We start from the raw sequence: 16,943 nt of genomic DNA, 5'->3' as shown, positions 1-16,943 counted from the left end.
TTTACTTTGATACCAAAAATGTCACATCTTACTTTTACTCAGTAGCAAGGAATTACAATGATGATGTTAAACATGCAAGGTATGTCACATATAGATTCATGAATATTCTATGCCATGCAAGTATCATTCATAAATAATATATTGATGAATATTGCCAAGGCATACAATGCAATCAACTAAGATATCATTTTCATCAAATAGTCTCAAACATAACATAACATATATTCAAGTAATCATATTATGCAACGGCTAAACAAGTTAACATTATAAATTATAAACTCCATGCTACCTTTTTTTAATCCACAATTTTGGCCTCCTTGACTCCTTTGGATTCCTCCTTTTTCTCTTACACAATGCTTATCAATTCATGCATAAACACATCCCAAATTACCAATGATCCAAGCATAAATATTAATGTTCAACCAAGAATTCAATTAAACCCATTTTTTCTTGATTTTTGACATAATTAATTCCTCTTTGTTTCTATCAACCTCTTGATCCATTCCTATATAATTTTTCATGTAGAATCCAAACATCAAATTAGATTTTACAAAATTAAACTCCTTCCCCTTTAATTCACTTTGGCCAAATCATGTAGGTTTAGGTTCTAAAATTTTGATTTTTGATTCCAATAATTTTAAACACTTTTTCTTGTTGTTTTTCTACACAAAAACATCTTTTAAACTCATTGAAATCATCAAATCACATTGAAACAATCTCTAACCCCAATTTTGCATGGTGACCGAATAGGGTATTACAAACCCTAACTTTGATTTCTTCCAAAATTCAATCCAAACATCAATTAAACATGTAATTCTAAGTCTATATTCATGGTTTCTATCCTTCCCTAAACCATATTCAACCAAGCTGAAATGTTACAGACTGACACCATGGAATTTATCATGAAACATCAATTAAAACAACCCTTAAACCCAACCAAAATAAAGTTTAGACATACCTTAATGGATCCTAACTTGAAGCTTGATGATTTTCTTTGAATTTAGAGGGTGTTAGGTACTGTTTGGAGTGATGTTTTGAGTTTGGCAAAATTTCCCCCTATTTTCTTTATTTTGGCTAAATTATGTTTAATGTGAGGGGGTATTTATAGACCAACAATCTGACCTCTCTCTCCTCACTTGTGGCCAAAAATTGACCAGCAAAAATGGCCATGTGGCTGCTATCAAATGCTTCAATTTTTCTGATTTGTCCAAGTGTCCCTTTGCTTGATTTTTCCCATTGATATTTTGTCTTAATTTGGGCTTAAGACTCATTAATTATTAGGCCATTATTTGCATGAAATTTTTGAGCCTTATTGGCCCAATATGAAGCCTAAATCTAATTTAAAAAGGAAGAACAAGTGGGGCCCACTCATAAATATCAAATTTTGACCAAAACTCCCCATGTTGATTACTATTTTCAAAAATATTTCTGGGCCTCTAAAATTTCATTTCTCTTCATCAAAACTTCCTTTCTAATATAGGAAAGTAGTCTGGAAAATTTAGAAATTTATCTCCACCTCTAACTATTTATTTTTAATTTTCTTCGAAATCAAGTTTTACCAATGAGATTTCAGTAATTAAATGTTCTAAAATTAATCCTTTTACCTTTAGGGCTTGAAAATAATTTATAAATTGAAATAAAACCTTAAATAATTTTCTCATATTTTTTTTAGAATTATTGAAGCCTCTACATATTTAAAATAATTATTTTAGACTAATTTTTTACTGTTTTTTCCAAAAAAAAACCTCACTTTACATAAAATTTTGTAATAATTTATTTCCATGTCATTTCTACCTCTAGGCTTCAAATAGGATTCCAAAACCTCTAACTTATCTTTTTACCATTTTTAAAAAAATTTTGAAATGTTTCTCTAATTTTTCTATTTTGCCTTTCTTAGACCGATAATTTCAAAAATATCAGTCCAGAGAAGGTCGAAGCTTAACTCAAAAGTTGTTCCACCTCTAAGTCTACTTTACCATTTGACCCTCTGTCTAATTTATCATTTACATTCTCAGGGTCAAACTTGGCGAGATATGACATGCATAATATTAAACGTAAATATAGTACGTTGTATAGTTGTACATTGGCTGTATAAAATACCAAGTTTTCAAATGAGGGATTCATATATGGTTGATGCATTTTTTTTAAGGGAAAATTACTGTAGAGTCCCACAGAAAACATTTTACTACTAAAAGGTCCCATGAAATAGCAAAACAACTCTGAAGTCCCTAGGGACCTAAGTGTGAATAATTTGAAATGATCAATTACGAATTTGCCTTTAATGACTAAAGAAAAAAAAAATTCACCCATCTGTTTGAATCCCACCCTTCTCCTTCAGCCCTCATCTCCTACTCTGTCGGCCCTGATCTCCTACTCCGTCGGCATCCTGCAACATGACCTCTCCACTGTTCTCACCAAGAGTCGCGGTCGTCTTCGTCCACTCATGACAATTAAGGTCTTCCTTAATAAGCTGTTCTCAAGGCCATTTCAAGTTTTTTATTTTATTGTTTTTGCTTGCAATTATTTAATTTGTCAAATAGCAATTGATGCTCTGTTTCTGATGAAAATGGATGAGTATAACAGGTTTTTACTATCATAACCCCTGTAATGCGATAGTTAAATGTCTTGTTAATGGGTACATCAAAGGTTGTTAATGTAACTGTATGACTTGTCATTAACAAGTGATTGTGACAGGTTGATATGAAGGATGGCAATTTCAAGTAGGAAGCATTTATTCTGTTACCTCCATATAGGGGAACAGTTTATTAATGGTGTAGAAGGTGAAATGCAATATGTTAGAGGTGGTGTAGAACAAGAATGATAAAGGGTTGGGAGAAGTTAACAGAAAAAGAGAAAGAATAATATGGTGAAAGGGCTAAAGAAATTAGAGTCCCACCAAAAAAGAAAAATCATATTGTTCCCTTCCACACATGGTGTGCTCTGGGATAATTTATGGAAGTTTGCAAGCAGTTAAAGAAAAGTGAAGATAAGATGGAAAGGCTAAAAAAATTAGTTTTGATAAATTGTCAATTAATGTTTGCTGATTACTTGTCATTCACTACTGTTAAGGTTGTTAATGCCTGCTGATTACTTGTCATTCACTACTGTCAAGGTTGTTAATGCCTGCTGATTACTTGTCATTCACTACTGTTAAGGTTGTTAATGCCTGCTGATTACTTGTCATTCACTACTGTCAAAGTTGTTAATGCCTGCTGATTACTTGTCATTCACTACTGTCAAGGTTGTTAATGTCTACTGATTACTTGTCATTCACTACTGTCAAGGTTACTAATACTTGCTGATTATTTGTCATTCACTACTGTCAAAATTTTTAATGCACCTACTGATTACTTGTCATTCACTACTGTCAAGGTTGTTAATGCCTGCTGATTACTTGTCATTCACCACTATCAAACTTGTTTCTTTTTTTTGTTTCTTTTTGTAGAGAGATTGTTTCTACTAAGTTCTTCGTAGAGTGAAGCCAGCACTATTTGACAAAGAGGACAAAATGGACAAGAAAGTCATATAGGCAAAAGTACATGTGCAATCTAACACGTGAGTATGGTGATGACAGCTACGCAATGCCTAAGTACTTCGCTCAAGAAATCCATGACGTGAAGGTTGGATGCTTGTGGTGGCTTGTAACTCATCAAAACAACCTACATGGTGATCAAGTGTTGTCTTTGCTACAAGGAAACTCCCAAAGCAAGAGGAAGGAATAAACAATCAGCATATATTGTATTTAGTTTTTTTTATTTGACAGCATAATGATAGCTGAATGTAAAGTACACATTTAGTTTTTTTATCTGACAGCATAATGGCAGCTGAATGTAAAGTTCAGAGTTTTTTTTTATTTGACAATATAATGACAGCTGAATATTAATTTATGTTAATGTGTATTGACATCGTTTACTGGTTATGAAGTTTTTTTAATGGCATTCATATGTTTTGATAACCACGAAATTCTTCATTTCAAACCTGGATCATGTTCAGAAATGAAGACTTAATAAAACTGGATAAATAAATGTTAACCGCGATGACATGATAAGTATATATCATAGTCCTCTTTGCCAGATCCATTTATAACTTCAACAGCGACTTTTGACAACCTGAGGGGAAGTGGTTAACAACCTCGGTAGTGCCCTTGACAACTCACTCCATGGGATATCACAACTTCTAAAAAAAGTATATTATCAGCACATATAATGACTTTAACAATATAATAGGAAGCATTTTGAAGTCATTAACAGCTTTAAATAAACCCAATAGGATTACAGTAGATTTTATTGCAGAGATTCACTTACAACGTCAATGACGGCTGCTGACAACCTGAGGAGATGTGATTAACAACTTCAGCAATGTCCCTGACAACTCACTCTGTGGGATACCACAGCTTCTAAAAAAATTGTATTATCGGCACATATAACGATCTTGACATATAATGGGAAGCATTTTGAAGTCATTAATAGCTTTAAGTAAACCCAATAGGATTACAACAGATTTTTATTATAAAGATTCATGTACAACCTCGATAATGGCTGTTGACAACCTGAGGAGATGTAATTAACAACCTTGGCAGTGTCCTTAACAACTTATTATGCGGGATACCATAGCTTCTAAAAAATTGTATTATCAACAAATATAACGACCTTAATAATATAATGGAAAGCATTTTGAAGTCATTAACAGCTTTAAGTAAACCCAATAGGATTACAGCATATTTGTATTGCAGAGATTCATTTACAACCTCAATGGCGACTGTTGACAACCCAAGGAGATGTGATTAACAACCTCGGCAATGTCCTTGACAACTCACTCTATGGGATATCACAGCTTCTACAAAAATTAAATTATAACTAAATCATATCATATTACAACTTGAATACTAAAATCATGTGTTAAGAAATCATTAAACAAGGCAAGTATGAGAAATTGTCACTTTATATCAGTAACTTAATTTAGACTGTCAATAACAACCTCCACGACGTTTGATAACAAGTCCATGACAACCTATTGACAAGTATAGAAAATGGAGATATGATATTATATCAGATTATAACCGATGTCATTTACCACTTTATGTACATGTACAATGTAACTACACCAAATTTACACTTTATTTATAAGGTCCATAAATGTACACTCATCAAAGGTTACTGTAAATTTCATAACCATTCCATTACTTTCTTTTCCCACAATTGATGCTACTCTTGTTCTAAATTCTTCATATGATGTGCCTTCCTTTATCATTCTTGTTCTCACATCACCTCCAACATATTGTATTTCACCTTCTATACCATTAATAAATTATCCCCCTATATAGAGGTAACAGAATAAATGCTTCCCACTTGAAATTGCCATCCTTCATATTAACCTGTCACAATCACTTGTTAATGACAAGTCATACAATTACATTAACAACCTTCGATGAACCCATTAACAAGACATTTAACTATCGCATTACAAGGGTTATGACAGTAAAAACCTATCATTTTCATCAGAAACAGAGAATCAATTGCTATCTGATAAATTAAATAATTGCAAGCAAAAACATTAAAATAATAAACTTGAAATGGCCTTGAGAACAGCTTCTTGAGGAAGACCTTGATTGTCATGAATGGACCAAGACGACTGCGACTCTTGGTGAGAACAATGGAGAGGTCATGTTGCAGGATGCCGACGGAGTAGGAGATCAAGGCCGACGGAGTAGGAGATGAGGGCTGAAGGAGAAGGGTGGGATTCAAACAGATGGGTGAATTTTTTTTTCTTTAGTCATTAAGGGTAAATTCGTAATTGATCGTTTCAAATTATTCACACTTAGATCCCTAGGGACTTCAGAGTTGTTTTGCTATTTCATGGGACCTTTTAGTAGTAAAATGTTTTCTGTGGGACTCTACAGTAATTCTCCCTTTTTTTTTAATAAAAAAAATATTCCAATTGTGGCGTCAGTTTTAGCCAAAACTGATGCCATAATTGGTAATTAAAAAAATAGTTACATGTCTGTTACGGGGTCCGTTGGGCTTGAAAGTGAGACCATAATTATCTATTACGGCATCGGTTGCAATACGAACTGACGCCGTAATACATACATTTACGGCATTAGTTGTTGAATAGTTGATGCCATAATTTTTATTTTTCGCTAGTGCTATTTATACTAAACCTCGTATGCAGTAGCCAAAGTACATTTTTAACTTATGCCAAATATACTATTTTGCACTATGATCCTATTTGGTGCAAAGCATTAAGAATGAAAGGTGAGAATTAGAATTGAAAAAACCCATTAAACGAGTTTTTAACGTGAGTGATTGCTTGTAATCTGAATTAGGCAAATATGTAGGTGAGATTAGAAAATACCGCCATAGTATTCTTCAATTTCACATCCAAAATACTAAACGATTTCTCATATTAAATACTTTTTTAATGTGTTTTCTCTATTCTAATCCCAATCATTGCTTATAATTTTCAATTCTTCATACATTGGCTTCTTCTTCTCTGACCTCCCTAATGAGATCCTCACCAACGTATTCGCCGCCATATCCAACACTTACCCTTGACCCGCAAAAGTTTGTCATCACTTCCTAGTGATGACATTTTTAATCTCTTCCAACTTCTTAATTAACATTTGCTTTTCATTTTTCATATGGTTTAACAGATTGGGGAGGTTTTTTTCGGGTTTGATGTTTAAGCAAAGCTTCCAATTTGGTTTGATATTTTCTGGCAATGGCGGCTGTAAACTCTGGGTGGGTTGACGATGATTTGGATATTTGGGTTAGTGCTAGGATTTTTTTAGGCGGTGGTATATTAATAATTTCACATTTTAAATACAAATATTGCATAAAAAAATAATATATGAATTCCATTGATATACCAAACATACTTTTAAACCTCATGTTCATATCAATTTTCATCTCCATCTTTATTTCCATTTCTATCAAAATTAATTCCTACACACCAAACAAGTCTTTAGGCTCCTGTAATATGATCATTACTATTGTAATGAAACTATACTAACAATATCCTTTTCGTTTATTTAAGAGGCCTTTCCTGTATTGGTAAAAGTTCTTGACACAATCTTATAACTAACATTCAAAGAGGAAAAAATGCAAAAATCACTCATTACATTTGCCTTTAGAAAAAGGGTGTAATCATCATAAGCGTAAAAAGAAAATCCATATCAAGAGACTATAATATTGGCTAAGAGAACTTGTTAGACTAATAAATCACCACACTTGTAGACTCCTCAATGTATAACTTGACTTCACACCACGACACTTAATTTTTTGTTGGTTAAAATTTTAAGATGTGTTTGGATTACCGTTTTGAGATCCAAACATGCATTGGGATGTGCACAACATGGGTTGATGGTGTGTTTGAAAATGAAGACTTGTTTGGATTAACTTTTTCTCTATCTAACTTTTGAGAAAAGAGAATGGTACAATAAAAACTAATTTTTCTTGCTTTATTAATAACATAGTGCTTCATCTCCAACCTAATTTTGTTTGTCCTTCTACGTTTTTGTCCTTCCTCCTCACATCTTGACAGAAGGGGAGTTTGGATTGGGTTTTAAAGAATAGCTTCTAAAGAAAGTAATAAAAAAAGTTATTTTGAGAATAAATTTTAAAAATAATAGATTTTTTGAAAAATAATCTGGATAAAATGAGAATGTTTGGATAGTTGTTATTAGAATAATTTTTTTATGTGTAAATTAATGTAAGAATTACATAAAGGAGAAATTTATATTTATATTTTTGTTTAAAGTAATAAATTAATAAATAATATATTTTTTGCCACCATAATAAATAAAGCATAAAAATATAATTAGTTAATAATTAATAGGGTGGAGGTAGCATTTTTTTTTTTTTTGCTATGATTCAGTATTCTTAAGTAATTTGTGGTATATCTAACATTCTGAAATAATTTTTAATGTAAATCCAGTACCTTAAGGTGCTTTTTAATGCAATTTTAAGCAATTTAGGTGTTAAATGTATCAAAGAAATAATTTAAGATGCTAGAAGTACATGAACAGAATACATCAAGGTGTTGGGTGGACCAAAATATAATTGATATGTGTATCCATATTTATAAAATGTAAAATTAAATATATTTTTAGGAAAATAATAATTCCGTCTAAATGAAAGTCATGAGTTTCCATCCCAAAAACGCGCACAATTCACTTTTGAAAAACCATGATTTTCTATCCAAAAACCATGATTTTGAATTAAAAAGTGATTCTGCCAAAAAAAAATCATACGTTTGGATGGTAGGATTCCCCAACCATGATTTTATATCTCAAACTATGGTTTGACCTTCACTTGTCAATAACTTTATCCTGACAAACCTATGTTTTACATGCATTTTCATATCTTTTTGGTGGGCTTTTGTCATTATTATTGGTCTTTAATTGTATTATTTGAGTATAATTCATATTAGAGTGCTTTTACCTTGAGTGGCATCAGAGCTAAGGTTTGCTAGATTTCAAGTTCTATCTTTTTGGTGTTTTAATTTTTTTCTTTCTCTATTGCTTCCATTTTCCTTTCGTTTCCATTCTTCTCATTTTGTCTTCCTCCTTTCTTCATTATTTCCATCCTTTTTTTTTTGTTTTTTTCTTCCTTTTCATCTCCTTCCCACCCTTTTTTTTGTTCATTTACTTGCTTTGTTCTTTTGAGTAACATAGAAAAAAAAACAAAAAAATTCAAAAAAAAAGGAAAAAAAAAAGAGTGATGTTGTGTTGAAACAACCAAAAAAAAGAAGAAAAAAAAAGGCTGCAGAATTGCTGGAAAAAATAAATTCAAAAAAAAAAAGAGAAAGAGTTTCAGATTTTGGAGATTGCAGTATAAGAGGCAAGTTTTCTAATTTGAAAGAGCTTCTATTGCAAGTCACAATTAATTTCCTAAATCTTTATGCTTGGGTGGTAAGACTCCTACTTTCCTATTTCTACTTTCTTTTGTTTTATCTAGTTTCCTATTTTGAATTCCTTTCCTTTTCATGCTACTTTCCTATTTCCTTTCTTCAAGTTTTCTTCTTTCTTTTGTTTCATATTCCTTTTCCTTCCTTTTCATGCTACTTGCCTAATTTCAATTCTTTTCTTACAAGGTACTCACTTTCCTAAAGTTCTCTCAAGGTAGTATCTTTTCTAATTACTTTGTTTCCTATTTTTCTTTACTTTCACAATCTTATTTTCATTTTGTACTTCCTGCCTCCTTTTCCACCTTTTTTTTTAAATCCATTTTTTCCATCATAAACTTCTTCTCTCCTCACTTTTTTTTTTTACCTCCTTTCGTTCCATCCTCACTTTTCCTAGTTGCTGTCTCTTACAATTTCTGGTTGTGAAGGTTACTACTTTCTAATATTGTCTCTTGGTTTTTATTGAGTTTCAATCAAGAATACTATAGGAGGCAAGCTTGAGTGGTAAAAGGCAAGAGTGTTTTACTTCAATATAAAAGGCAAAGTTGAGAGAAACACGAGTGGCACCAAATTGATTGAGTGAAACACGCAAGCAGAGTGGTGAGGTCCTTTATTTCTATTTCTTTTCCTCTTGCTTCCACTAACATCTTAGGTTAAAGATGAGTGGGAAAGAATCCAACAATGAAGAATTCAACACAGATATCAAAGTATTCATGAGGCCCATGAGAGATGAGTTTCTCAAACTCAAGATGGAAATAGAAGAGTTAAAGATATCCAAAGTAGGTAGTAGTGATAAGGAAGTGATTAGATCTAGTTCGTCATCTTCAAAGAGTAGGAGCAAACATTCCAAAAATGATGTGGTCATAACTGATCCAAAGATCAAGTATCCTACTTTCAAGGGTAATACCAATTCAAATAAATATCTTGATTGGGAGATGAAGTTTGAGCAGATTTTCAAATTGAATATTTGGCCTAAAGAAAAGAAGGTAAAATTAGCTTTATTTCAGTTTTCTGGCTATGCTACTATTTGGTGGGAAGATTTATAGCTTAAGAGGCTCCTTAAGGGCAAAGGTCCTCCTCGTACATGGGAGAAGCTAATAAAACTCATGCGTAAGAAGTATGTTCCTAGTTTCTACTATCGAGAGCTTAATAGAAAGTTGTGATTGTTTAGCCAAGACTCTATGACAGTAGAGGAGTATGTACATGAGCTTGACCTTCTTAAGATACATGTTGGAGTACAAGAAGATGAAGAATCAAGTATGAGCAGAATTATTGACGGTCTGAGACCCGAAATTAGAGACAAAGTTGAGATGTACACTTTTGTTGATAAGGAGGAGTTGGTGCACAAAGCCATCAAAGCTGAGAAACAGTTTAAAGAGAAACACTCCAAATCCTCATCCTATGGCTGGAGGGACTCTAAATCAACCCCCAAGTGGAAGGATTCCAAGGCTAAAGATGTAGCAAGATTCACCGTTAAAGCCAAGAAGGAATCAAAGCCCAAGGGTGATGGTGTCACATCCAGCATTATGATAATTAGAAACAAAAAATGTTCTCAAATTGTTGAGGATTAAAAATTAATAGGGAGAATTTTGGTGGAAAATAATTACAGTAGTTTTCCAAGCCCATCATAGAAATTTGACTAATTAAGGAAAATTGGTCAAAATTTAAATAATGAAAAATATTTCCAAGCCTTGAAAAATTAAGGAAAATTGAGGATAATATCCTTTGAGAGTTATATAAAATTATAAAGTTAGTTTTATGACCAAATTACCCTTAGAGAAATTATAAGAGAATTTAAGGGTGATTTAGGCTAATTAAGGGATTTTATTTGGAAAATTCCAAATAAATATTTTTAAGGGGAATAAAATTCTGAGAAAATTTCTATGAGATCCCAAGAAATTATAAGGAATTATAAAATTAAATGAAGACCTTCAAGTATCCAAGATTTTTCCAAATAATGATGAAAAGTGGAAAAATCCCTAAAAGAAGGAAATTAATTTTCCTTTTTAATTAATTATTAGGAAATTGATTTTGAGGCAAAGAGGGCAATTAGGGAAGATAAAAATGAGGAGATTAAATTAAGGATCTGACAAAAAATAATTGCAGAAGCTAGGTTACTGTAATTATGGAAAAGAAGTTAAACTCAGAGCCTAAGGTATACTGATAAAGCAAGATTGGTGTCTTGCAAATCAAAGGGATCATATTGAGCCATGTGTCAAGCTCTTGAAGGAGAAGATTTGAATTTGCCAAGTGTCATTCCTCAAATGGAGAGGATCTTGACTTTAGTAATTAATTTCATTTGGAATTTTGTTAATTATGAAAGAAGGATCAAGATTTAGTAGGGTAATGACACTTGGACTATCATTAAAGAAGGTGGTTGAGATATTTTGGGACCATTAATCAAGCTCTTCTCTCCCCTATTTTCAGATGGGAGTTCGGCCAAGGGAGAAAATAAGAGAAAAAGAGAGAGCTTGAGAGAAAAACAAGAAGAAGCAAGCACCTTTGGTCATACAAGCAAGGATCTAAGGTGAGTTCATGATTCTAGATATGTCTTGCTTTCTTTTCTTCCCTTTTTATGGTTGAAAAATCTGTCCCCTCCCTCTTTTTGTGGCTGGCTGAACTGATTAATAAAAAGGGGAAAGGAGTTTTGCTCATTACACTTATTAAGACATACAACACAAGCTAGATCCTAGTGTTTGCAAGTGACTATAGGTTGTTTTAAAGCATTTTTCATGGTTGTTTTCTTGAGCGATCTTTTCGGCCAAGTGAAGAACTGAACCCTAGGAGGAGTTTTTCAATGTTTTAAGGCTTCCATGATGCTTAAAATGAGGAATGGTGTAGGGTAAACTAAAAGGAACAAGTGTTGGAAGCTTAAAAGCAAAGTTGTGATTTTTGGTTTAAAACCTCTAGTGGTTCGGTCAGGTTGTGGCTGGAAGAAGTAATTTTATTTTCATAAATCTAAGTCCATTTTTGGAATCTACATGAAAATCCATGTAGGAACAAGTCAAGAAGTGATTTTTAGGGTTAAAGAGAACCAAGTTTAAAAATAGTGAACAAAGGAGGAAGCTTTATAGTTCAAGAATCATTTTGATTTATGTTCTTGCTTTTTCATGGTTGAATAATGATTCTTGCTGCCCTTTTTGATGGATTGCATTGTTAGGGTTTGATATTTGTAAAGGAAAAGAGGAGAAAGAAGAAAAGCTAAAGCTTTTGGAGCAAGGTAGCAAGTTAAACCTAGCTACTACCACTAACTAGCATTGTTGATTATTGTATGGTTAATTGCTATTATTGTGGTTGAGCTCTCTTGATTGTTATGTGGCTGCTCTTTATAGTATCTTGCTTTGGCCTTTGCATGATTGAGTTTGCCAATTGATAAGCATGTTAGTTCACCAATAGTAGCTAATGTGATCATGCATAATAATGATGCTTGCTTGGTGATATAGTTGGTTAATTTGCTATTGGGATTTCAATGAAATCTCATTCCATAAATGCAATCTAACATTTTAGGGCCTGAATCCTCCAAGGGAAAGCTGTAGATTGAAGGCTAATTTATGGGGTTTAGCCACAAAATTTCGTGAACTCATTTTGGTTATGTACATATTAAACTAACAATGCTGTAAGCACACTGACCCTGACTGGTTCATGCAACTTTTTGATTATTCTCCTGAATGTGTTTAATCATGAAATTTGTCATGATGAAAGATAACGTCCTGAGCTTCAATTTGATAGCTAATATGTTAAAAATGGCCCAGTATACGATTTATAATGATTTTTCAAAGTTAATGGTCAGAATCTGGGAATCTGGGTTTTTGGCAAATGAACAGTGTTGCATTTCTCAAAAACCTGACTCTTTCTCATAAGGAATTGGACAATGAGATTATTTTTCCTTGAAAGAGGACTTAAAGATCTTTAAGTATAATTTTGAACCACCCCAATTAGATTTTTGTAGAATAAGTTATGAATTTTTGAAGTTGGGCCAGAAAAACTGGATTTTTACCTGATGAACAGTAAAAATCCGAATTTAGCGTTTTTATAGTAAAAAGTGAGTCCAAGACCATCCAATGTGGTCTAAAATGATTTTGAAAGGAACCTAAGTTAATATAATAGTAAGGTGTGACAGATGGTAGTAAGAAACTTGACTCTAAAACTTCTTCTAATGATAAAACCTCTTCTCTTCAATGTTTTAGATGTTATGGAAAGGGGCATATTGCTTCTAAATGTCCCAATAAGAGAGCCATCATTATCAAAGACAATGGTGAGTATGACAATGAACATTCTAGCGATAAAAGTGATGATGACATGCCCTCTTTGGTGACTGACTCTGAATTTGAGATTGATGAAGCGGAACATGTTACTGGAGAAGCATTAGCGGCTAGAAGAGGCCTAAATATTCATGTAAAGGAAGATGATGAGAAAGAGCAGCGTGAGCTTATCTTCCATACTAGGTGTTTCATAAAGAATAAGGTATGCAGCATGGTTATTGATAGTGGTAGTGTTACCAATGTTGCTAGTACCTTGCTTGTTGAAAAGCTGGACTTGCCTACTAAGAAGCATTCTAAACCTTATAAATTGCAATAGTTGAATGATAGTGCTGAGGCTAAAGTCACTAAGCAGGTTTTGGTTTCTTTTTCTATGGAAACTATCATACTGAAGTTCTATGTGATGTGGTTCCAATGCTTGTTGAACATCTCTTACTCGGAAGGCTATGGCAATTTGATAGCAAAGCTCACCATGATTTTGTTATGCTATACCATTCAATGGAAAAATTATTGTATTGAAGCCTCTTAGGCCAAAAGAAGCTTATGAGGACCAAGTGAGGATTAAGCAGGATTGCAAAAGAATGAATGAGTTGAAGGAAAAGGAGAGAGTGGAAAAGAAAGAAAAAGAAAGAACAGAAAAGTGAAAAAAAGATAGAGTTTAATTTCTAGAAAAAGTGAGGTTAATAAAGCATTGTTGAGTGAGCAAGTCTTGGTGATTATATGTAAGGATGCTTATTTTTCCACTAACAATCCTAACCCCTCTTTGCCTTCCAGTGTTGTGTCTTTCTTGTAAGAATTTGGTGATTTATTCCCAGATGAGATACCTGATGGGCTTCCTCCCTTAAGAAGAATTGAGCATAGGAGTGATTTTATTCTGGAGCTTCTCTTCCTAATAGACCTACTTATAGAGCCAATCCTGAGGAAACTAAAGAAATTCAACGCCAAGTAGATGAGCTTATGAGGAAAAGCTTTGTGAGAGAAAGCTTGAGCCCATGTGCTGGTCCAGTACTCTTAGTACCTAAGAAAGATGGTTTGTGGCGAATGTTCGTTGATTGTAGAGCCATAAACAAAATAATAGTTAAGTATCGCTACCCCTTCCTAGATTAGATGACATGGTGGATGAGTTGCATGGTGCTACTTTATTCTCTAAAATTGATCTTAGGAGTGGTTATCATCAAATTCGCATGAAAGAGGGAGATGAATGGAAAACATCATTTAAAACTAAATTTGGATTTTATGAATGGTTAGTTATGCCTTTTGGGTTAATTAATACACCTAGTACTTTCATGAGCTTGATGAATTATGTTTTTCATTCATTTATTGGGAAGTTTATGGCTGTCTACTTTGATGATATTCTTGTCTATAGTAGAACAATAGATGACCATGTTATTCACTTGCATGAGGTGTTTCAAACTCTTAGGGAGAATAACTTATATGTTAATTTTCAAAAATGCTCCTTTTGCATGGATTCTGTTGTGTTTCTTGGTTTTGTTGTAAGTGCTCAAGGGATCTGTGTGGATGAGGAAAAGGCGAAAGCTATAAGAGATTGGCCAACCCCAAAGAATGGCAATGAAGTCAAGAGCTTCCATGGATTAGCAAGTTTCTATAGGAGGTTTGTCAAAGATTTTTCAACTATTGTTGTGCCTCTAAATGAGCTTGTTAAGAAGCATGTGACATTTAAATGGGATGAAACACAAAAATAGCTTTTAATACCTTGAAAGAGAAATTAATCAATGCACCACTTTTGTGTTTACCTGATTTTAATAAAGTTGTTGAAGTTGAATGTGATGCTTCTGGAATTGGTATTGGTGCTGTTCTAATGCAAAAGTTTAGGCCTATTGCTTACTTCAGTGAGAAATTAAGTGGAGCTTCTTTGAATTACTCTACTTATGATAAGGAACTCTATGCTTTAAAACAAACTTTAGAAACATGGCAGCATTATTTATGGCCTAAGGAGTTCATTATTCACTCTGATCATGAAAGTTTGAAGTTTCTAAAGTCTCAAGGTAAGCTTAACAAGAGGCATGCTTGCTGGTTGGAGTTTATAGAGACGTTTCCATATGTGATCAAGCATAAGCAAGGTAAAGAGAATATTGTTGCTGATGCTCTTGCTCAGAGGTATTCTCTTATCACTTCTTTTCATGCTAGATTACTTGGATTTGAATTATTAAAAAGGCTATATGACTCTGTTTGTGATTTTTTCAAAATTTGGCTTTCTTGTGAAAAGCATGGGGTGAATGACTTTTATAGATCTGATGGGCTTCTTTTTAAGAAAAATAAATTGTGCATTCCTAATTGCTCTATGTGTGCTCTGCTTGTAAAAGAAACTCATAGTGGTGGTTAGATGGGTCACTTTGGTGTTGATAAAACTTTAGCTCTTTTGCATGAACACTTTTATTGGCCTCATATGAGGAAAGATGTCATTCCTATTTGTACCAAATGTGTCACATGTAAGCATGCAAAGTCTAAGGTTCAACTTTATGGCTTGTATTCCCTTTACCTGTGCCTTTCCAACCCTAAGTAGATATTTCTATGGATTTTGTGTTAGCTTTGCCTAGGTCTACGTCTGGAAAGGATAGCATCTTTGTTATGGTTGATAGATTTAGTAAAATGGCTCATTTTATTGCATGTTCTAAAACAAATGATGTAGTCCATATTGCTGACTTGTTTTTCAAGGAAATTGTTAGGTTGCATGGATTGCCCAAAACCATTGTGAGTGACAGGGATGTGAAGTTCCTTAGCCATTTTTGGAGGACTTTATGGAGTAAGCTAGGAACTAAGTTGTTGTTTTCTACTGTGGCACATCCCCAAACTGACGTAGTCAACAAAACACTTACTACCTTGTTGTGTGCGATAATCCAAAAGAACTTGAAGAATTGGGTCAATTGTCTGCCTCATATTGAGTTTGCATATAACAGAGCTATTCATTCTTCTACTTCCTTCTCTCCATTTGAGGTTGTTTATGGCTTTAATCCTTTGCCTCCTTTAGATATATTGCCATTGCCTTCTAATGAGCAAGCAAATCTTGACGGCAAGAAAAAGGCTGAGTTTGTACAGGGATTACATGCTAAGGTGAGAGCCAACGTAGAGAGAAAGAATGAGCAATATGCTAGGCAAGCTAACAAAGGTCATCGAAGGATTGTCTTTGAGCCTGGAGATTGGGTTTGGGTACACCTTCAAAAGGAGAAATTTCCTGAACAATGCAAATCTAAGTTACATCTAAGAGGAGATGGCCCTTTCCAAGTCTTAGAGCGGATCAATGACAACGCTTATAAAATAGATTTTCCTAGTTCCTATGGTAATGTTAGTGCTACTTTTAATGTTGCTAATTCATCTCTCTTTGATATTGCAGATTTGAGGACGAATCCTTTCGAGCACGGAGGGAATGATGGAGGAGCATGGAGCGATCAAGGGCACGGGTAAGGAGCCCAAACAAAGAAGTCCAACATTCCGAAATATCTATTACAAGACATCAGAGGCCCAATGACAAGAGCAAGGACCAAAGCTATGAAGGAGGCCCTAAATTGTCTAATAAGAGAGCTAAAAGAGTTAGAGCCCATTTATTTGGAAGAAGCACATTTTAATGAGCCTAAAATAAGTCCAAAAATAGTGATCATATTGCTAGAAGCCCAATAAGATTATGTACAAGGCCTATATGGGGTTTAGATTGAAGAATTCACTTAAAATATCATGTGACAAGCATGTGCCTTAGACAAGGATCATAAGTGGCGTCCAAGAATCTTCAAGAAGGCACTATTATGAATTGATTCTAATTTAAAT

At 33.5% G+C, this 16,943-nt stretch overlaps 1 protein-coding gene across 1 annotated transcript; it reads left to right on the top strand.

Annotated features, from left to right (window-relative positions):
* Positions 1-12,515: 12,515 nt before the first annotated feature.
* Positions 12,516-16,586, top strand: LOC114715390 (uncharacterized). The gene is made up of 5 exons (XM_028900228.1): positions 12,516-12,520; positions 13,092-13,327; positions 13,979-14,108; positions 14,662-14,775; positions 15,851-16,586. Exons 1-5 carry the CDS (start codon positions 12,516-12,518, stop codon positions 16,584-16,586), a joined length of 1,221 nt encoding a protein of 406 aa, XP_028756061.1.
* The last annotated feature ends 357 nt before the right edge of the window (positions 16,587-16,943 follow it).

The sequence above is a fragment of the Neltuma alba genome, unplaced genomic scaffold (assembly GCF_004799145.2).
Source record: "Neltuma alba isolate B1F8T4 unplaced genomic scaffold, ASM479914v2 tig00011588_pilon, whole genome shotgun sequence".
Lineage (NCBI taxonomy): Eukaryota > Viridiplantae > Streptophyta > Magnoliopsida > Fabales > Fabaceae > Neltuma > Neltuma alba.
Note: the sequence above shows the minus strand (reverse complement) of the source record. Positions and strands in the feature narration are given on the sequence as shown.